The sequence below is a fragment of the Aquila chrysaetos genome, chromosome 11 (assembly GCF_900496995.4).
Source record: "Aquila chrysaetos chrysaetos chromosome 11, bAquChr1.4, whole genome shotgun sequence".
NCBI lineage: Eukaryota > Metazoa > Chordata > Aves > Accipitriformes > Accipitridae > Aquila > Aquila chrysaetos.
In genome coordinates, this window is record NC_044014.1 from 33,725,537 (window position 1) to 33,749,067 (window position 23,531).

At 42.6% G+C, this 23,531-nt stretch overlaps 1 protein-coding gene across 8 annotated transcripts; it reads right to left on the bottom strand.

Moving 5' to 3' along the window:
- Positions 1-3,457: 3,457 nt before the first annotated feature.
- On the bottom strand, positions 3,458-23,027 carry SLC16A9 (solute carrier family 16 member 9). 8 transcript variants are annotated; one of them, XM_030029603.2, is made up of 7 exons: positions 22,896-23,025; positions 18,502-18,561; positions 16,639-16,765; positions 8,466-8,609; positions 7,446-7,541; positions 4,720-5,628; positions 3,458-4,356 (listed from the first exon to the last, which is right to left on the bottom strand). In XM_030029603.2, the coding sequence occupies exons 4-7, from the start codon at positions 8,542-8,544 to the stop codon at positions 4,178-4,180; spliced, it is 1,263 nt and encodes a 420-aa protein (XP_029885463.1). In that variant the 5' UTR covers positions 8,545-8,609; positions 16,639-16,765; positions 18,502-18,561; positions 22,896-23,025; the 3' UTR covers positions 3,458-4,177. The 8 variants fall into 8 exon arrangements, with proteins under 8 accessions (XP_029885463.1, XP_029885459.1, XP_029885465.1 ...); XM_030029599.2 differs by having other exon boundaries at positions 16,639-16,867; XM_030029605.1 differs by lacking the exon at positions 22,896-23,025 and adding an exon at positions 21,922-22,023.
- Positions 23,028-23,531: the final 504 nt, after the last annotated feature.

The window sequence follows — 23,531 nt, forward strand, 5'->3', positions numbered from 1 at the left end:
CCAGTCATAGTTTATTCTGTTTCTATAGCTCTGGCCAAGAATTTCAGCAAGTTGCTCATTTCAGACATCTTGGCCTCTAGGTTCTGGCAACATGAAATGATTTGAGGGCTAATAAAGTCAATTTGGACTGATATGATTATTTAATACTAATGAGAAAAACTCAAGCAAACAAATACTCCATACATTGAATAAAGATAGCTAAAGCTGACTAACAGTGTTGTTGCAAAAAACTATGGACACACTAAAGAAAAATAACATAAGAAGCTATTGCAGAAGATGTGAGGCCTTACAATGAGGACATAAAAGAAAGGAGTCAAGCCTTCCCCGCAGAGCCATGAAGGGGACTAAAACCCAGAAACAGACCGGCTATTTAGAGAAATTTGAAATCACTATGTCATGGCAGCAGGGTTAAACTAGATGAAGTTTAAAGGTCCCTTCCAACTCAAATCATGCTATGACTCCATAATTTAGTTCCTGCAACAAAATCCTTACATGATATAGCATGGTACAAAATGAGCATGTGTATTGGCTTCTGAGGAGACTTTTCAATTGTTTAAAAGCCATCATTTAAAAGCACAAATATCTTTCTTTCCCAAAAAAATGTAAAAAGCAAAATGGATTTTGGTAAACAGAGAGCATACTGACACGACTCTAAAGACTATTTCTTGTAAGAAGACTGACAAGTCTTTAACTTGGCTCTTCAGCATAATTGAGTCTACAGCAAAACATCACTAAGTCCTTTGAATGAGAGGAATTCTATTTCATAGGAGAAAGCAGCTTTTGCCACTCACTTTGACACACCTGTCCAATTTCTCTTTTATCATTTTGCCATTTTTAATCTGACCAGTATCATGCTCAGCCCAACATATTCACCATATATATATGTGAAAGGCCTTAAGTAAAATATCTTTCCAATAAAGAAATACCTTAGTGTCAGTTTAACGCTATGCAAATCTCTCAATTTTTATAGCATGTGATCTGTAGCCCTTACTCAGCATATTGTTCAACATCAGTAAGTGATGCAGGAATCCAGTATCAGCATGATGTAGACAAATTAACAGCTACCAAAGGAACGTAATGGAGTTTTGCAGCTAACCATAAAGACCATCAGTTGAACAAGGCACAGAACGGAATTTAAATCTAATAAAACTTAGCAGTTTCATTTGTCTTGTGTTTTGGTAACTATAATAAATTTTCTTAAGATCTGCAAATAAGAAGATAAATGTTCTATTCATGACTGGCTCCACAGTAACCAATTAATTTATGCAATAAACAATAACTTTTTCTTCTACAATAAAGAGTAATTATTTAAGCATCTCTTTCCTTCTGTTTCAGATCAGTTTGTCAGGGACTATAAAACTCAAGAGGATGCACAATTTAGTTCTACATGGCAGAACTGTGTACCTACCTACCTCTACCACCCTGTCAATGCTGATGACCTACTTTTCAAGCAAATGAGACACAGATAATCACATTGTACCTCTCCTGCCAGCTTCCAAAAAACCATTTGAACCTAGGAGCCGATTTGAATGAAGCGTGCCAGACAGAAGAAGGAAAGGCTCTCAGATAATACTCAAGTTGCAGCATCTCTGGAAATATCTTCTTGGAAAGGAACCCTGCAAAACTAGACAAGTAAAAAGCAAAAAACAAAACATTAAATCTTAGGTCTTGTTTATCAATTCAAGTCAAGATTAGTATGGTCACAGTGCTCAACTAACTGGCTAGGACAAGGAGTCCTAACAGATATTGCCTGCAGTGGCAATACAAAATTCTTCAACAGCCAAGGCTCTTTCCTCACTGATGGGTAGGGTTACATCAGGAAACTATCACAGGTCACCAATCATATTTCCAAATCTATCAAGCTGCCTAATAATAGACTTCATTTCCATTGCAAAAGTGTGCTACATATTGCCCAATCATTAATTCCAGCTGAATTTTTTCAGACTGACAACTAATTTAACATCAGTTTCATATTTAAAGTACTCAGAATGTATTGTTGGCAGGAAGTGAGACTTTAAAAGATACTAATCTGAAGGCACACATACCCTGATTATATCCAGTATATCACTGCAGTTTCTTTAAGATGTGTAAAACATGGTACTACTTTTATATGCGTGCAGTGAAATCTAACTACAGCTGCCATACAGCACATAAAATGGGTGCAAATCCACATCAGATACCCAGGGCTCCAATTTGGAACTGGAGTTGCATTTAGCCTATATTGAATACTCAGTATTTTTTCCACATGCATTGAATAAGCAATCCAGGAAAAAACCCACACAGTAGTTACACCCAGCTGACAAATGGAGGAAAAAAATAAAAATACAATCTAACTGCATCTTTATTTTTGTCAAGTTTTAATAAAACATACATAAGTGAATCCCAGACAGTCAGCAAAAACTGTCTGAAGCCAAGCTGGATTTCCCTACCTAGGACCAGAAGAGGGAACATTACTTGTACTTACATCTGCCCCACTTAGAGGGTACATCGCTCTTGCTTAATGAGGTGTGCAAACACAGTAACTCTGTGCACAGCAACTTGACAATAAAGGTTGCTCATTATATGCCTGTTTTTTACCTTAAGTATTATTTATGAGCCAGAATCACAGCAGACCTTTGAGGCACATAGTACTGCTGAGAAATACTTGGGCATTTCCAGGCAACCATACAGGATGTATCTCAGGACTAAGAACTTCTACTTCGCCCAAGGCTTCCCAACATGCTCCACTCAACTTTAAACCCACAGCAAGAAGCCAAAGCATGCAGCACATGCCACAGGTGGACAGGAGATTTCTGTGGCTACTGCGCATGAGCAACCAGCCACATCTTTGGCGCAGGAGCAGCTATGGAAGCAAAAGCTATTGCACAGGGCACGCAGGGCAGTGCAGAGCTAGCTGAGTCATCCTGCCTTCACTGTAGCACCTGCCCAGCTCAGGAAAGACTTCAGCCTCAGAGAGCATTCCCCCAGTCATGCCAGCCTTGGGCCTTGGGTTAAACAAAAGCAAAAAGCCAACACACACACAGCTAGCCTGCAGCTAGAGAGTATCCGGGCAGTGGGTTTCAGGGGCTCTCTCTTCATCGGCCTGTTTGGTATTGAAATGTTGCAACTCTTTCCACCTCAGCTTCCCCCGTACCTCTTCTGTTATCCCTCTCCCACGCTTTTTCTTGCTCCTTGTTACTAGCTTTTCTCCTTGCTATACCCATTCCAAAAATGACAGCAAAGATGACACTGCTGTCATATTTTTCCTTTTTTCATCAGGTCTATCTTGTTGAAAGCTCTACTGCTAAGCTCTTTACAGCAGGTTCAACCTACTAAACTGTAGTTGTGCAACAAGAGGTGCCCCCATTACTGCCAGACTGCAGTGACTTGCCTAGGAACGCTCACCTGTGGGCTTCTGTGAGCACATCTCCAATTTCCATCTAAAGATTATGAACTTGCATAACCACATCAGCATTTCTTTTCATGGTTTCAACAATCATATTTATTCCTTGGTTTAAAAGGTTTTGGTTCAACAGTTTTATAAACAGACTTCACAAAATGTGCCATATTTATAAACATAGTTCTTAGTTGCAGTGGTAGTAAGAATCTTTACTTTCATCATAAAGTTCACTTCAGTTATGCAACACAAGGTTGGTTTTGCTCCCCCTATTCTCCCTCCCCCAGTTGGCACTTCATTGTAAATTGGAAAAACTTTAAAAAGACAAAAAGTTAATCTAAGCACGATGTTATAAGCACCTTGCCACGGTATTACATTCTCATAAGGCAAATTTTTGTTTTGTAAAGTCTGATTGTGCAACTCAGAGACCTATAAAAGGTGACAGAAATGCCAGTCTTCTCCTATAAAGAACAGGTCTTCATTTTTGCTTCAAAGTTTCCACCCCTCCACACCACCCCCCTTAAAAAAAAAAAGTACAGCTGATAATACAGCAGAACATACCCCTTACAGGGTAAAAGGAAATTACAGTAGACAAAGGCTGAAAACACAGTGCATAGTAGACAAAATAAGACTGTTCTTAAAAATAAAATAAAAAAGAAATAAAAGAAGAAAAAGGAACAACAAGCAACAATGGAATTTTTCTAGTGAAAGAGGATTTGGGGGCTTCATAAATAAGTGGAAAATTACTAAAATACTTTGCTATATAATATAAAAAAGCACAAAGTGTTTTCCAGTTGTCACCTAAGCACTAGATGCAACTTTGTAGGAGTAAGTATTTGGAGGCAGCTTTGAACTCTGATTGGTACAGGCATTCCAGCAGGGTAATGCTGCCAACAGCAGAAGAAATCCACCCAGTAAGACACAAAAGCCACTGAAATAGAATGCAGTGTCATACTCCTGTGTCCAGTCGTAAAACCAACCTGAGGGTGAAAATAAGAGAAAGTGCATCAGTGAGGAGTTAAATGTAACACAGCACTGTAAATTAGAAAAACATCATGGGGAAAAAAAAAAAAAAAACACACCAGAAAAACCCCACCAAAAAAAAGGGCCAAATCTAAAATGCAGTTTGACCACTTGGACATGAAACGTGCCTTCCATCAGAGCCAAAACCAGAACACAATCAGCTTGGCCAGCTCAAGCAAAACAGGCTTTAATTTGTGTTGAAGATTTTGATTTCATCTTTCCATTGTTATTAGGACCAACTAGAACTACTTGCATGCTAATTAATTCTGTCTGGTCCTGACAAGCTCATGTTCATTTCATAGTATCTACCTTGACCTTACCTACAATTGGTGGTCCGAGGCTATTTCCAAGTCCAGCAAAGAACATCAATATCCCATATGCATGAGTCAGTTTCTCAATTCCCACAGTCTTTGTTGTTACATATGGAAAAATCGACCAGTTCCCAGTCAGAAAACCCAAAATCCCAGAAAGCATCGCTAATGTAAGGTAACTTTTGGCAAATGGAATTGCAAACAAGGCCACTCCTGTCATTAGTAAGGTAGTTACGTATAGATATAAAGTGTTAACCCACTCAAAATCTGCCAGTGTTCCTAAAGTAAGTTTGCCAACAGCAGTCATAATGCCTATAATGGAAATAAGGGGCATACGATAGTCATCTTCATTAATGTTTGCACTTCTTGCTACGTCTTCCATGAGCAGAGAAGGAGGAAACACACCAATATCAAAGAGCAAGATGGCAACAAAGAGAGCTGCAAATACTTTGTTCTTAAAAAGAACCACGGTTTCCTCCCAGTAGTTCAAATAGAGCTGCCACTTCCTTTTGGCGAGTTGCTTGCAGAAGTTTGTCTGTTCTACAACTTTCTTTTTATAAGTGTCTTTCTCATTTACATTTATTGAACTTAATACATTCTTATTTAAAATGCTATCCTGTTTGTAATCAGGCATATTGTTTGCACATTTTTCATCAACATAGCCTTTTTCAAGGATGCTTATATTTTCTTCAACAGTCTTTTCTTTTTCATGGTAAACAAAATATTGATCCGGGACTTTGTCTACACATGTTTTTTCTGGTGGAGGGGAATAAGATGACTCCAATGGTCTCATTAGGCTACCACATGCTAATATATTTAGAGACAGTGCGCCAACTATTAGCAGACAACCATCCAGTCCGTATAGATCAATAAGCTCTCTCTGCAATGCTGCGTATATAAAGAGTCCAACACTTGAGCCTATAAAAGAAAAATGAGATCAGTTTAAACTGAAGAACCGAGAACATTCTTCAACACTAACAAACTTCTACATTTCAGCAGCTACAAATACACCATCACAGCAGTGGTAAGTCATTTGTGCTCCTCTCTGCCTAGTCTAATGAACTGACAAGTTATCATCCCTCTTGAAGTTACAGCTTCTTTATTGAGTATCCACAAAATAAAAAGCCTTTCAACAGTTTACGACGATTAACACTAGCAGACACTTTAGAAACAAGTAGGATCAATACTATATCTGATGAAAAACATCAAGGAACTATTAAGCCATCCTTCTGCCATGCACTTACATACATGTATCCCTTCAGGTACCATTTTGAGTTAGCACAGTTAGAATTTCACACACCAACGTTTCCCCCTTTCTCCTCCTCGCTGCCACCTTCCTCCTCTAAGGCAGGAACAGACCAGGGGTTCACCAAGAGCCCTCCTAGAAACAGCCCTTGACTGCTTGGTGGTTAACGAGGGGGGCTCACATGATGTGAGTTTACTCCAAAGGCATTTCTGAAGCTCTGCAGGGCCAAACATGCATTTGAGAAATTTGGATATTCAGAAGAAAACACGGAGGAGTAAGCAATTACTATGAACACAAGCACTTTATGCAATCCCACCAATTTAAAGAAAAAGCTCTCAGTTGAAGTGAGCATAGATCCATTGTAATCAATGGATGTCCACTCACAAATACAGAGCATTGTTTTTTCAAGTCAATTTAAAGACAAACTTTAAATTAAAATGATTTGCTGAAGACTGTCTCTAGGTTATATTAAAGCCATTTATAGACTTTAGTGCTAAACACAGGAAAAAAAATTATAAAATTCAGTCTCGTTTTGTCTTCCAGGTACTAAAACTAACCAGGGCTCAATAAGATCGGGCCTTAAGGTAAACTACCTGGAAGCCCAACAAAAGCCACTGAAAATTATTCCAAGGAACATTTCGGCCGAAGTTCCCCTTTATTCCACTGGTCTGGATCTCGCATTAATATCTCACAACACTGACTGTACTGACCAGGCCTCTCCTCACTAACAGCTACTTGAGAAAACAGATCAGAGGAGACACTCCATAAAACACAGAAAGCAAGGCAAGGGACAACAGCCGCCTTTAACAGTTCCTACTTGGTCCATTAATTTAGCAGTTCCTCTTGGTGTAAAAGACAACATCCCACAACCTAAAGACCCAGAGAGAGGATGAGAAAGACTGCTCAGCATCCTTCAAAGAATTTTCCTTGTATTATCCAGAGGTTCATTTTTTCTAGGATTCTTTTAATATACATGGACAAAAAGCTGAGATGAGCTTTTGGAAGATTTCAGAATTTAGTCTACTTTTAGATTGGTAAGGAAAAAATATTAAAATCTAAGCCCAAACTTCAACTACTCCTTTAAAGGTACAGCTAATGTGAGGTTATGGTGATCCAGCATTTATATCCTGCTTCTCCAATCTCTTTCTCACCTCTGATCTTGTGTAAGAAAGAAGAGGGAGAAGAGAGTTCTAGGGAAAGTTTCCCCTCTTATTACCCATGGCATACAGCCCAAGCTACTCATGAGTCTGCCTTCATTTTAGTGAATATCCTTTTCTCATCTATATGGATAATCCATACCATACACCTGCAAGTGTAGTTACTATTTTATATGAAGCCTGATTTTATCTGTTCATTGCTACTGTTGTTTTGACTTAAAAGGTACTTCAGGAAGTAACAGAGAAATATAATCTCCTGGTTTTTATTGCCAGGGTAATGGTAGCTGTATCAGATTTTAAAAGTTAGAAAGAATGACAATTAAAAGCCATACCTGTTGAAATCAGACCAAGTGCAAGGCCTCTGCGTTTGTCAAAATAGTGGCAAGTGATGGTAACTGTTGCAGTATACAAAAGACCACATCCAAGCCCTCAAGAAAAAGAATTAAAAATAACGCGTGCAACATACTCTGGGAAACGAATGCCCCTTTTTATTTCCCAGATAATACAGTAGTGTACCCTGGGCACAGAGGTACCTTTTAACTCTGGCTCAGCACCAGCCACACTGGCCTCACACTGACAGGGCCATTAGGCTGCCTGCGCTGTCCCACCTCCCTCTCCCCTGACCATCCCTGGCTGCAGAGCCTGTGTGGATCAGGCTGGGTTTGAGGAGTTCACCAGCTCAGGCTCCATGCTATGTGGAAGGGTTACATGGCTTTCAGTCCAGGGGCCGGCCCCAGAAAAAAGCAGAGCTGCATCCGCACGGCACTGTGCCCAAGGCAGCATGCTGCTGGGTCCCTGCGAGGTGCCTGGATTCCTGACAGTTAATTTGATAAACCACCCACAGCAGCCCTCTGCAGCACAGAAGGGCAGGTGACCACCTGCTAGGAGGAACAGCACTTTCCTGCCTCTAGCACAGCATTTTAGGTTCAGTCCAGTTATGTGGAGAACACCATCGCTCCCTAATGATCCCTTATTTATCAAATTAGAATGAGTACATGACAAAATTCCAGAAGAGATGTTATTCCTTCAAGATGGGCACTTCACACCTGCAGAAGACCTGCTTGATTCCACCCCTTAGGTAAAACCTCAGCTTCTCCATCTCTAACAATCACATCAATGGAGGACAAACCGTTTTCAAACCTGGATGAACATATGCATTGCTTTTATCTTTCACTACATGGTAACGGCGTGCCTGTGCAACACCCCTCCCCGCCCCACAGTAAAGTATTCCTTGATAAATCAAGTCCCAGACTACCACTGCCACTGTGAATCAGTTTCCCATTTCAGATTCATAAGTCAAGACTCAAAATAATAAAAATTAAGTCTCTGTATGAAGGGAAGGTGTATCTTACCAACAACAATCCCATATGAAATATATAGAAAGTATATGTTAGGTGCAAAACTGCTCATCATGAGGCCCCCGGCCACCATAAAGCCACTGAAGATTGCTACTGGTCTTGCTCCGAAAGATGATACGCATATACTGCAGACAGGACCTAGAGGAAAAGCAGAAAAAACATTCCTAGTAAATATCAGCACTAGGAAGAATTTCTAAAAAATACCAGTCTATGGAAATGTTTCTTACAATAATTATTTAAATACATAATTATATTAAACAACAATTCAGAGTACTAGTTTTTACAGGATTCTTTAAAAGAGTCAGTTACAAAAACATACAAGATCAGGCTTGCAAGGTTTTTGCTCAAGGAGAAACTGACATCTAGACCACAAAATGGTACCAGGGCTGAGAGGAAGAGAACAAGCAAAACCTTCTTTAAACATAGGATGATACATATATGGTATTTTTTTGACAGAGACTAGAAACTGTGCTTCAGAAAGACAGTCATCTGTATTCACCTTAATGTAAGATGAGATATATAAAACTGAAATGGAAAATAGTAACTTCTGATCATAATCATGGTAAGAATGCCACCTGGTGCTTACATAGAGGAAATATCTGCTGATATACCAGATAAAGACAAACACTACTCTTCCCTGATTTCTAGGGAATTAAATACCTGCTAGTCAGTATTTTACCAAATAACTGTTTACCACCTATCTTGGTTTCTACTGTAAAACTATGGAAAATAAAAGCATTTAATAAGAATGTCCAGAGCAACATTCATGAAGTTCGGGAGAGGTTTCTCCCTCTCTTCACCCCCCCCAATATTTCTTGGTTGGTTAGTTCTTCAAAACAAGAACAAAGTGCAGGCAACATTTGTACTCTGCCTCTACTCAGCCAGTTCCTCCTTCACAGAATTTGTAGAACAAGCACTTATTTTCAGTTGTGTGACCTGGAATACACCTTTTAGTCTGAAGTAGCATGCAAGCTTGGTGCCCTGCATAAATAAGCAACCAGCAAGGGACTTGGCTTGCAAAAGACAATCCCTCATCTGAAACCCTGCAGTTCCAAACATTCATACATAGACTTACATACTGGCCTCAAGATCCTAAACTCAGCAACTCTGAGATTAGAAGTTAGATACACATATGAATAACATTATTTAAAAACCAACACCCCCCCCCCTTTGTATCTCATTCACAGTGATACAAAACACTCCATGGCCAATACAATCTGCAAAAGCAGTAACTTTGGAGTCTGCCATTTGTTAAGGTTGGTCCTCCCTGACTCACACATAACTGAGATTCCCAGCAGATGGGAGGTGAGCCCAGAGAGGTGATATGAGGTGAACAACAGTCAGAGCTGAGGATGGTGCTTGCCTAGGTTTGCAGACAGGAGCCAGCAGCTGGGAATGTAGGCAAGGTTTTCGTGTGGTTACCAGCCATGGGACAAGCAGTTCTGGCAGGCAGGAGCACAGATCTGTTAGCAGGTGAAACGATCCTCAAAGGCAAGGCAGGTCAGAACTTTTGCCCTATGTAAGAGCTATCTGCCTAAGAAACATAAAGGGAAGCGAGTCTGAATTGGGGCTTATCCAGGCAAAGAGTCAAAGAAGAATCGAGAAAAATCTTCTGAGGAAGTAGGGTTTATTTGGATTTTGCAAATGATGAAAAAGGAAGATGCAAGCACTTGCTGCCTCTCAAGAGTCGGCATGCTGTGGGAATGAAAGCCAGCCAGAATAACTTGGGCAGAGTAACTTGCTGAGAACAAAAGCTGAGAGCGTTAGATTGTTGCTGATTCTTAGAATTAATTACTAGAACTGGCAAATTAAGATTGGTATGTTTCCTAAAACCACAGGATTTAAAAATAAACAAAGGATTGAATCTGTATTACATAAAAAATTCTTCTACACTAAAAAGAACATTAGGTAGTGATAACATAATTCAATTAAGCAGAGGAATTTGCACTCTTTCTATTCTTTATTTCTGACCCACTACCTTGCTAAAACAAACAGTATTCCCCTTCCACCTCCTCTCTATATTTCAACACAGCTACTTTCAGGTCTCTGTCCAGCGTGGGGTGGTGGTACTGGTACAGACTGCACTGATGGCTACTAGAGGATCTGAGGTGAAGCTGGTCCCTCTGACCCCAAGCCAGAACAAGGGAGACACAGAGCTGAAAAAACATGTCTTCATAATCTGACAAGGACACTCTCCTCTGGAACACCATCAAAAGCACCTCTGACAGGGTCCAAGGAGATGCTTTTCCAGCTTCTCCCACGTACAAAAAATAATCCCAAAGGAGAACAGAAAGTACAAAGAGATCTTTTTGCTCTGACATGGAAAACAACCTGCACAAAACTGAAGAACCTGCTCCAATAAGCTCAGTATTAACATGTCATCTCACACAGCAAGCGATCTGGCAGCTCAGCAATGGCCCTGTTTATAAGAAGGAGTGCCAGTATAAGTATTAAAATAGTTATTATAGGACTCCGGGATGAGAAGAAAAACAGCTCCATCTTCCCCTTCACAATAGGCCCTACTTTCACACTCCCCTCATCATACTGCTAGAAAATAAAAGTCACAAAAGAAAACCCCCATGACAGCCAGCATCTTTGTTCTTTTCCCTGCCTCCTCGCATTCCTTCTCTTTCTCTGTTTCCCAAAGAGCTGGCATTTTTTTTTCCACCAGGCACAGTACCTTTGGTTATTACCATGGTATTTGCACAGGAGTTCACTGTACACAAACATGTTATTCTCTACAAGTAATTCAAGCACAATGGGTTCAAGGCAGTTAATTCTAGACAAACATCCAACTTTCCCAGAGTGGAACTGAGACTTGCTCTGTGAACTCCTGCCCTGTGGATTTTGTTCAAAGTGGACATTCTAAAGAATGTAGGAGTCTATGTACAGCCGCATAGGAAACAGCTCTTCAGGCAGCGTAAGGGGTTTCATTAGCTGACTCTCTTTCAGAAAGATCCTTCCACTGATAATGTATTTCTCACTGTAACGTGAACAACATAAAAATAAAATCCCAGTGGCAATCCTCAATACTAAGCATGGAAAATGGCTTTTAAGCCAGCATTTTGTTCAGTTTGCCAAGCAACTCCAGGGGTTAGCACTGGTATTAGAATAACATTTGAAGACATTGACAAATATGTACCTCTTTTACAGATAAAATCCCTGGGGCTTTTTTCCTTCCAAATGATGTATCCTAAAATTAGACCAAACTCTTTCAAAAAAAAGATACGAGCCCAGTTTATAGGAATGACACCTGACTCTAGGAAGAAAGACTTAGAAGCCAGCACAAAGGGCAGCCACCGCTCTTCTGCACATGACCTGTCAAGGCTCAGCAGCCAGTAATACAATTACCAGGCTCTGCCCGGGAGCAGTCAAGATCCCTAGACAAAATGGGAAGAAGCAGCAGAGAGAAGGTGGGCTCTCACAGTAGATCTTCAGGCAGAGAGACCAAAGACGAAGAACTCCTAGGAGGAATCGTTTGTACATTGATATTTTCATTAAGATTTTATTGAATAAAAGACTTCACACTCAGTGAGACCCAGCTGCGAGTGAGTCCATCCTGAGATGTGAAAACAAGCCATCTGCCGCTCACACAGGAACTTTACAACTACCACAATCTTCTGAGCTCCTGACAAGTACAAAGTTGTTTTGTTTGATGGACATCAAGAACTAACACTCTCTTCCTCAATCTTCTCACATGAAGCGAAAAATTCTGCAAACTAACACACCCTTCCTCCACTCGCTCATTTCGAGGGTCCTCCCTCCTTCACCTCATACACAGATAAAACCTTTTGCTAAACAAACAATACTGGACAACTGAGTTCTTTTTCTTATCGCCTGCATTAATCTGTCTCACCTTACTTGTTGGTATCTGCCTGAACCTGTTGAAACTGTAGAGTAGGAGCAATGCTCATGGACTGTACGTAAAATCCACTGGACAGAACACAAGAATATTTTTCGCCTATCAAATGCATTGCTAAAACCTGGTCATGATAAATATAATATTCTCCAAATGCTTGTACTTTGAATAAGAATACAGATCAGAAAAAGCCTTTTTATGCTGGACAGCAACCCACTCCCAACTGGTTGAAAAGACTGCTCCTTTCTGATAAAGTTATTAAATGAACTGGGCTCCTCTTCGGATGAATCTTAGGGACACCCTCTCCCCTCCCCACAAACTATGTAAAGCTGCCATAATTTACAGTGGGGGTTATCTATGTGCAAGGTTTTTGTCCAAAAATATGTAGATGCATCAAAGGTTTTTTTAGGGTTGTAAAAATATTGCTTGAAAGCACAAAATTAAGCTCTTTAAACATTTAACACTGAATGCCTCAGACCAGCAGAAACACCTCATTAATTTATCAAGACATGCCTTTCAAGGAACAATGTCCCCTTTGTTCTTTCTCCATTAATAAAGTGGAGTGGGAATGGGAGACATGTTGCTGGTGTCTCCTGCTATGCCAAATACTGTGAAGTCAACTCTTACTACAAACAGCTGTGGTGCCAATTACAGGCTCCAAGGTCTTTGTCTGTTTTGCTTTTAACAAGTGTAACATGGATCAAATTTAATTTCAGGCTCCAAATGGATGTAAAATTAAGAACACTTGGTGCAGGAGAAACACACGACCTTCAACAATGTAATAAATATCCTCTTCTGGCCTATTTTAGTAGGGGAAACATGCTAAGCTCTTTCAACTTCTTCCTGTGCAACAAGCCCTACATCATCCATGGAGCCATGTGCTGCGTCTACCTAATATTACAGAGCTCTCACCACTGCCCTGTACAATATCACTGATGCTTTTCTTTCACTGTTTTAGGCACATTTCTTCCAATACACTGTAAGGTCGCATCACAGAAAGGTGTAACTCAAGCCATCCTGCAAGGAAGAGATCAACCGGGCCCCTGTCCCATTCCGTTTTCCAGCTGATGAGCTGAATGGTCCAGCTCAGGGGTGAACACTGGCCTTAGCAATGCTGTCTGTGCTGCAAGCAAGAGGAGAGAAATCGAACACCAGGCGGCTACGAAATTCATCTCAATAAACAAGGTGCTGTACTGGGTTTCTATGTCTCGAGTCTAAGTTTAGCTCTCACACAAGATAGAAGTAAACATTGTAGAAAGGACACCAATACAGCAAATGCGAAAGGACTCACCAGCATCAGCTAGTTCAAAAAATCATTAAGACTACATGTACAGAGGGAAGAGGAAAAGACACACAGAACCTTTTTCTGTGCTACCTGGCATACATATGAGGACATTTTCTTCTTTTTGGTGAAATTACAGCAAAGTCCCTGGACCTACCTTCCACTGTTACAGAAGCTAGCTAACGTGATTTCCAGTGCTATCAATGAGAAAAGTCTTCCTTAAGAAAATGGACACTAACTTATTTCCTGTAGGTAGGTGCAAACCTACCATAACTGCCATTCTTTTTCCAGTCTGGCATCTACAGCTTCAGAAAGGTGATGTTAAGTTGGAGAGGGCTCACAGAAGAGTCTTAATGGCTCTCCAGAAGAGTCTTAATGGCTCTCCAGAAAAGCCTTAATTAAAAGAGTGGAAGTCTCTTGTGTCGATGGCAAGACGACTGTATCAAGGTACAGGCTTAAAAGAAAATTTAGAAGTAATTTGACTGCAGTCTCTAGACACATACCACACTAAATCAGGGGCACTTCAAAACATACCACTTAAAGATCAGCTGAACACTAAAACTAAGCAACTTGTATCATAAGCTTACATACTTTTAAGGAGGGAATTAACTACTGAGAAAACTTATAAGAGAGGGAGAATGCACTAAACAAGCACATTCTAAATCAAATGAGAATTACAGTATTTTCTGCATCCAACATGGATTGCTTTAAGAGTACCAGTACTTGAAAATATGATTTTGGATAACTAGATCAGAGACTGGGAACTGAAATAAAGAAGGAGAAAGGAAAGAACAACAAATACTAGAAGAGTCAAGGTAGGAACAGTAAAAGGCAAGGGGTAAAGCTTTCCTGTTACCAGCATTCAACACATGCAATATTGCTGCTGAAATCAGCTTGCTTGGGGAGATTGTTAAGTTACTAAGTTACAGATAATATCTTTTCACACACATGAAAACATGCTAATCTAGAAAAATTCAATTAGCCTGATCATCTACTTAACATAGGCTTCAACACACAATGGCTCCACCTGGCCTATAATACTGGAACCTGCAATAGCAGAAATAAGAACAGAAGCAAGTTCTCTTTTCCTATATTCATGACAAGGGCCTAACTTTGCAATGTGTTGTATCAATGGTTTTGCATTGAAAACACATGTTCTTCACACTGGTGACTGGGTCTGAAAAAGGCCTGCTACGAAAACTGCATGAAAAACTGTAACTTGTCAAGAGTTTTCTAGTTTTCTAGTTTTAGGTAGAGTTTACAATACTTAAGTGTCCTTCAACAAGTTTACTTTAAGTAGAGTTATCATTAAGGTCAGATCCCAGCTTGATAAGACAGTGGGATCTTCCATTTCAGGTAAAGCAGGGAACATATATTTTGTTTTCAGTCAACTCTGATAACATCAATACAATTAAAAAGCCCTCACTGTACTTTTCTTTTAAGGCATTAAAAACAGGAATGGTTATTAAGCTTCCAAATCCCAAACTGAAAGAATAGAAGTATACTGACAGACAACATTCCTCCTAAACTGTCAAAATTTCAAGTAATTTAATCATTCATACCAAAATCAATCACAATAGCGGCCTTTATTTGTATTATTCAGTCACAGAAGTTTCTATTTGCTACAAAGCACACTACCAACAACTGCTCACAGTGGCAAGACAGAGGGCACTAAGAAATCTGGAAACTAGCATGGTGTTGACATACAAGAAAGGGGGCTAAGGCTTTTGTCAGAGGAGTGAGCCAGAGACTTCTGGTCTCCAGGGAAAGGGTTTTTCTTCATCCTTTCTCTTGCACTCCCCTTCTGCCTAGTTTTTCTTCAGTAGCTATCTTGTTTATCCTTCTTCTCCTCCCCACTTCATTCTCTCACCCAAGTTTATTTAGTTCTTGATCCATAATAACAGGAGTTAATGCCCTTAAAACAGGAAAATAAAGAAGTATGATGGAAGAACAGTCTACAGTCCTTTGCCCACTTACCCTGGGACTGAATATAATCTTCTTGCGGTCAGTGATCCACCTGCCTTTGCCCATTTTTGTTCTGCCTAGAGATATAAAACCCTAACACCAGTGTGACACCAGTTTTGGCCAGTTACAGCATCAAACAAACCAGTGGTCTCTATTCAGCTCTGTATTGCTATTTGAACATCAGCTTTCTTTCAAGGAGAGATTTCCTCAGAATCCTGAGCTGCATTTTGTCCATTAAGCTACATAATTGCTTTTCCCATAGCAATTGCTCTGCTGACAGGCAAGTTTTTCCAGATTCAGCAAAAAAATAGTAGTTCCCATGGTGAATCTTTGAAAAGCAGAAGTTAGTGATATTACCAGGTACAATACCCATGCTCGATATTAAAACAACAACAACAGAATGGACCTGTGGACTTTCAAAGTGGTGTTTTATTTCCCTAAAACCCTGCTGTTACTCTCCAAGTGACAATGTCTTACTAAAGAAAAGCTTCCAGTAAAGTTGTTTTATTTAATGCCACTGTTATCCATAACTTTCCAGGCTTCAAAGGGATTTTTTTCTCAAACAAACAGTAGAAAAGAGCCCTCACCCACCCTAACTGGTGGGTTTACTTCTCGAGCTGAAAAAATGAGTAACTGGTTTATTAATTGACTTTTTTTTTTTCTTAAAGCACTTGAAGCATTTCAGACTGTTCACTCTGATTTTAAAGATACTAATGCAAATGTTAGTCTTAAAGCCTCATTTAAAAAAAAAAATAATCCCATCAATAAAATTATCATTCGGTTTCCCACAGTTTGTTTTTTCTATTTTATTCAAATACAATACTTTTGAATTTTCTAAGGGTAATATTTTTACTGCTGTTTTACCATTGTATTGCTTTGGTTTATGTATAGTGGAACTATAAATGTAATCTTCTTACCCGTCTTGACCTAAAACAAAAATGCAGCATCTTCATTCGATCATTCGCAGCTGTCTTTAAAACAATTCTGAAAGCACACACAGATTAAAGCATCTATTAGAAAGAAATATTTCAATTTTAGATAGGTACCATTTCTACACTTACTGGCAAGCAATCCGATTCCATTTGCTAGTGATCCAACCCAAGCAGTCTTGCCTTTCCCTTCTCCAAAAGCATCCAGCCATTCTAAATACAAGACTCCCACCGCCAGCGGTGATCCGTAACACAAGAACTGAGTAAAGAAGGAAACGACAACAATCACCCAGCCCCAGCCACCATCTGGTGGTTTCCGAAATACCATCTTGCCAGATGAGTGCAGATGCACAGGCGGAACCTGTGTAAACAAAAACCAAACAGAACAGAGCATTAGAAATGTATTAGCAAACCTAGGTCACTCACAAGTGAGCTGTACAGAGAAGTACATGTCCAAAAAGAGACTTATTTCAACCATCCTTCAAGAAATATATGCAACACAGCTTACAGGCAATGAAAATTAGTTACCATTTGGTACTTCTACCTCTTCTGCATAACACAGGAACAGTACACAAAGCATTAATAAGTGATACATACATCAGCACTGTATTACAGAAAGGGGGAACGTTTCATTTTCTGAGTGTTAAACAGTCTTTGTGAAGACCTCAGGCATTAGTATCTGCCACAGTTCAATGACAGAACCACATGGCCACCTGCTTGAATATCCTGAGTGAAGCATATAGGCTTGAAGGACAAGAAAAGCTACAAGTATAAAACAATCCCAATAAATAATTTAGGACTTAAAAAAAAATCACAAATATAAAAAATATTAGTTCAAGGTCAAAAAAAAAAAAAAAAAAAAAAAAAAAACCAAACCAAATCTCTACTTAGTTGTAATCTCAGCATGGTGCCTTGCAGTTTATAGCAAGGTGTTTGCCACCAGATAGTGTACTCTGGGAGGGGCAGGCCAAGAGGAAGACTGACATTCTGGAAATAGTAACAGTTCAGTACTCTGTCAACAAGGTGACATGTAGCGGAGTGATGCATCCAAAAATCACTTTGTACGTATTAGTAAGTGAAGTGAGTTCTAAAACCGTGTACAGGTGTGGCTTGTATGCCAAGACATGACAGTATTAAACAGGCACACAAAAATCTCCTATAACCTGTTACAGTGTCTGCCCTCTGCGCAGTTTGCACAGATCTCCCTTCCCCGAACTGGCAATCACTTCTTGGACTCCGTAAGTACCACCTTACTCCTTTGCATGGCAAGATCCATCACCTATGCATCTATGGCTTTAAATAACTTGCTGTCCTCACACCTTCTCAAGACTAGTTTGTGAATGTAGGGACCGATACCTCTAAAATCTAGCAAAGAATTTGGAGGTTTTCCAGGCTAAATTGCTTTGGAGTTTGGATGACTCCAATGATGTTGTAAGTACCTGTGCACACAACTAACCTGCCCTCCCTCTCTACAGGGAGCAATCTGCTGAAGTCATGATAACAAAACCCATGTTCTGTTCCTGGTTCTGTCACTAACCAGACGTGTGATTCTCAACAATTTTATTTCCTTTACCCTGCAAGATAGAAACAGATAAGCTCTTACCCTGTTATCTTAATGAAATATTCTCAAGGACCATCTTCACACTGCAGCTTATGCATTAAGACTGCTGCAGTAACAGTTCTGCTCTGGGAGACCCCCAAGAGGCAAAGCAGAAGAATAAACACGTCGCACTGCCTTTTTGACTTACAACCCAGAGGAGATGGAAAAAAAATTACTGCTGTATGAAAGCAATGGTGTAAACAAGTAGACAATAACAGAACTTCTATTCAAGCTCCTTGTACTCTTTGCTTAGGCAATTTTTAAGAATTTGCATGGAAAATTTACAAAAAAAGCTACAGCATAAGATTTTCAGGAATAATTACTACAGAGACACGAAAAAGGCCAGTTCTAGTTTACAGATGCACTGAAATGTTACTTTGAGGGTAGATACTTACAGACGATGACAAAAAAGTCCTTCAGCTTCCTAGAAATGTAACTTCACGTGGCGACTCTACCTGCAGAAAAAGAGCAGCAAAGCAAGTTTTCAGCTGAAGTATCACTGCAACAGGGAGCACAACTCTGAAAAACTGGTGTCTTCCCATTAAATTTCTTCTTTTTAACATCTTTTCAAAGGAACTTCAGAAGTAATCAAGTTATCTCAGTGGAGAAATACTGGTCCCCCCTCAATTAATTAACAGCTGACAGCAGCCTTGAGCTCCAAAATAACAAAAACATTGTCTACTAATGTAAAATAAACTTTGACGTTCTAGGTCCTTTAGGAGTGATTTACAGTTTTAACGTACTGACAGTCTTTCAAGATACAATATTTCCAGTTACAAATGTTACAAAGTTATATATTTCAGTTAAAAATGTAAGCTCTAATTTATTTCCTCAAATGTCTGGTAAGTGTCCCTTGATTACATGAGATGCAAGGGTGACAGCTGGGACAGACAGAAATCATGCCATACCGTAAGGTATCAAAGCATTAAAAAGCTACTTATAGGTACTTTCCTACAACAATAACCTTTATATGAAAGGGGATCCCTGTATTTCTTCACAAAATATTTAAACTATTTGTATGCAGTCACCAAAAGAGCTGACATATGCATTTCTCCCTCCATTAAATAAGTATCACTTGGCTTGTTTTATCCCTGACTGGAGTAAAAATGGTGGAAATAAGTAACAGCTTCAAGAAAAGACACTTCCACTGAGACAAAGCAAGGAAGTTTTCAGAAAACCACTAAAATAATGGAAATAGTGAATAATCCCAACTCATATTTGTTTAAAAAGTAATCTTTAGAAAACAAACACATTTTAGCAGTTATATTGATTTCCACTATATTGATGCCCTAAAATTTGGCACAGAGTTCAGTTCTGCTATTCTAAACATTTGATGGGGAGGAAGGGAGGGCAGGGCGGGAGAGGGAAAAAGTTTTCATAGTCTTAGGTCACGTAGTCTTTTCCAATAGAAAGACTAAAAAAAACCTCTGGATCAGTTCCTCATCTGCTGCAAGTCTGCACAGCTTTATTGACTTTAACCAACTGCTCTCAACTTATGGCAGCAAAAGAGCTAACCTTCTACATCCTGACATCTCCTATTTTACACCACAGATCTCTTTTGCATCTTTTAGCTAAATAACAGAATTTTAGGTAGCAAAAACATCTCTATTTCCTAAAACACTTCAAGCCATTTACAGCCTGCAATTGTCAAGGAAAAAGTGAAAACCACCGTCATTTTGCCCCCCCAGAAATCATCCTCAAAGTGAAAACAGATCTATGAAGACCCAGAGTTTGTTTTTAAGAGCCAGCATGACCTGGCTTTTCCCTCCCTTTCTTGCAGGTTGCTCCTTCACATCACACCGCTGTGTGCCTATTACCTAAAATAAGGCACATTTTCTAACTTCCCTGAAGGCACAAAGTCCTCCTGAACAGAGCACGTGAGCTGAGAGCTCTCTGCAAGGAGCCCATTCCCCAGAGCCCTCTGCAACAATACGTAATTAAAGATGTCCCGGTCAACCAAGCTGCTGCTGGGACCGTGGATACCAATACCCCTTTTATTGGTACATTATTTAATGCTTCCCTGAAAATGACAAGTTGTAGTATAAAAGCTTAGTAGCCCTGACAAGAGCAGTAGGAACTAAACCTTTGCTACTCCCAATACTGCCTGCACAGGCATTGAATCTGTGCATCGATTTGGAAAGGATCCAAAGTGCCTATTACTATTTTCTGTCTGTGCAGAAGGAGGACACAGACTGTACAGAAAAACACGATCATCAAAAATAAAGAAGCAGAATCCCAAACAGGAGAGAGCGCTCAATAGTTTTGTTTTCTCTTAGAACCAACCAGGAAGACTTGCGTGAGCCTGGAAACAGACGAACAACCATGGATTTAAGATTCAGGTGGGAACCATTTCACAAACCTTACTGCTCACAAAACCCGAGGATGTTGCTTCAGACTCCAGGAAACTTAGTTACATCAAAAATACTGAAATGGAGAAATGAAGCATAAAGAATTCAACAGTAACTTGAAGTTTGGTCAGAAAAAGCTTTTCAGTGAGTTGTACTCACTGCGAATAAGAATCAGAGGAAGAGAGCTGCTTGATGAAAGCCTTTACCAACAACAACAACAAAAAGAAACCCTAGAGAACGAACTGAACAACAACAGTTTTAATGTGGAAAGAGAGAGGTGTCTGGCTGCAACGATTTTCTTTTATCTGAGCAGCTTTATCACAATATTGAGCTCTTTTTCTGTAAACCTTAAGATTTGGTTTAAAGATGACAGAGAAGCACAAAAAAAAGAATTGGTCTAAAGAACACGAGTATGACCGAAACGTTAGCCCTCAGCACAGAAACTTCTATTAATTTGTGGCAAAGGGAATCTTGAGAAAGACAGTAGCAATATGACTGTTTCCAGTTTGTTATTTGTGCAAACGGAGTCTGGTTAAGTATGCTGCTTTCTGCGAGCAGCACATGGCTGCCAAGAAAGCCGATGTCAGCAGAATCGCTGTGTGATTAACACTCAGCTATTCCAGTTTTGCAAGGCACTGATACAAATTAAGACGGTACCAGCCAATTTCACGTAAACTTCTATTTATTTTTCAGGCAAGGCTCTTGCAATTCTCATCTGAAGTTTCTGCTACCCTTAGCTTGCAAGTAACACCTAGAGCGTTAGAGTGGCAGTGATGCATTACAGTTGTTTTTAATGTACTTATTGTATCCAAACACGTGCATGTGTACTGACATTACAGTTTAAGCACTGTATTAAATGCACTGAAAAAGACACATCTGCACTTTGGTGACATCAGACTTTAACTAATGTTCTCACTATAATACCTCCCCACGTTTAAATATTTGTCTTTAAGTTCTTTCATGCTGAATGTATATTATTTCCCTCTCAGTTCTCAGCATTCAGGTCTACCTATTTCTTGTGCTCCTCTACTTTCCCTTTTGTAAGTTATGCAAGACGCTCATCAACGTCAATATTTCCTTCCATTTCTGCCTGACAAGGGAAGAAGAGTGGAGTTTGAAACAAAACAAAATACCAGAACAAAACTTAGTGACGACATAATAACGTTTTTCCACTGCGCAAAATAAGTTCACATAAAGAAGCATCAACCGAGGCAGCACATAAACCAGCCAGCTTTGTACAGATCTGTCCGCTCAGCAGAACCAGTCCTACCTGTTTCCAGAGCCTCATTGCCCCAGAGGGGATGGAAACCCCCACCACCACCACCCCGCAAGTATAACTGGCTGTCAGACACTAGCACGCATCCATGCAGACGGATGTAAGCCAGCACTGCCACAAACCACCAGCCAACTTGATTTACCGGAGGAGAACTCCTCTGCGAAATGAGAGCGCGGTACGCGCCGCCTCACGCACCACAACCTGCGAGGGCTCCCCGTGGCGTCCGCTCTCTCGACCGGTCTGCGCCCCTTGGCCAGGTCCTCCCTGGGGATGGATGGGCTCTTATAGCCCCTGGCCCGGCTCGCCTCGCCTCTCCCCACGCCCTCGGGGGCCAGCCCACACCCCCGCTCCGGAGGACTGCGTTACACATTGACGCCTTCCACCTCCAGACCCGTTTCGACGGGAAGCGCTCGACCACGCGACAACGCGCGCCGAGAGGCGACCGAAGGTTGCCCTCGCCAGCCCGATGCCACGCACGCGGCGAGACAGGGTTGCGTCACGCTGTCGCGCTGTCCGGCTCCTGGGCAGCCGCGGCCTCCGAGATGCCGACGGGCACCCGCGACGGGCACGCACCGATGCCGATAGGTGCCCGCTGCCGTGAGCCTACGCCCGCCGCCACGACGCCGCTGGGTGCCCGCTAGATGCCAACAGGGACCCGCAAGGGACACCGGGAGGTAGCCGCAGCCAACGCCGCGGCGTGCTCGCAGCGGGCGCCCGGGGGCGGACGTCGGTGGGCACCGTGAGGGACACGGCCGCCCCGGTGGGCACCCAGGGGCGACGGCAGGTCCCGAGCCGGCTCCTTTCCCCGAAGCCCGGGCATTGCAGAGGCCCCTCAGGGCCACCGGCCTGGCCCGGCCGCCCCCCCACACCGACACGCGGAGCCGGGACAGCCCCGCGAGGCCTCCCGCCGGAGAGCCGGGCCGGGCCGACCCGGGTGGCGTCGGCGGCAGCAGCGGCCCGGGGGGGGGGGGGACGGGACGGGGACGGGACACGGGACGGGACGGGACCGGACCCGCCTGGCCGCCCCCCGCGGCTCCCGCCGGCCCGGCCCCCTCGCTCCCCTCACCCGCAGCCCGGCGGCCCCCCACGCGGACGGCCCGCGGCTCCCCACGGCGCGGCCGAAGCCCGGGTCCCCCCGAGGCGGCGCCGGCGCCGTCCCCGTTACCTGCGCCCCGCGCCGGCAGCAGCGGGCGGCCCTGGGGGGGGGGGGCAGGAGCCGCTCCCGGCGAGCCGGGGCAGCCCCGCATCCCCGGCGCGGCGGGGCGGGGCCGCGGCCGCGGCCGGTGCCGGCACGAACCGGTTGTAACTCGGGCGGGGGGAGGAGCCGCCGGGGGCCGCCGCCGCCGCCTCCGCCCGCAGCCCCGGGGCGCGGGGGGGGCTGCCCCGGCCGCCGGCCCGGCCCCCGCCCCCGCCCTTCCCGGCAGGCGCGGGGCGGCCGCTCCCGTCTCGGCCTCACCTCCGCCGCGGACCCCTGCCCTCCTGCTGCTGCTCCGCGGGCAGACCCCGGCCCCGCCGCCTCCCTCCGCCCCGCTCTCGCCGCGGGGAGGCGGACACCGGGCGGCCGCAGCGGAGCCGGGGCAGGAGCCGCCCTCGTTCCCCGCGCAGCGTGCCGGTGCCCCTGCGCGTCCCCAGCGCCAGCCCCACGGCCCCCGGTGAGGGCCGGGCTCCAAGGCACGATAAACGCCCCCCCCCCACCGCCACCGCCGCCATCCCCCGCTCCTTTTAGTGGCATGCCCACGCTGAAGCCCGGAAGGCGTGAGCGGGACCGCAGCTCCTGCAGGCAGACCGCAGCGGCTTTGAA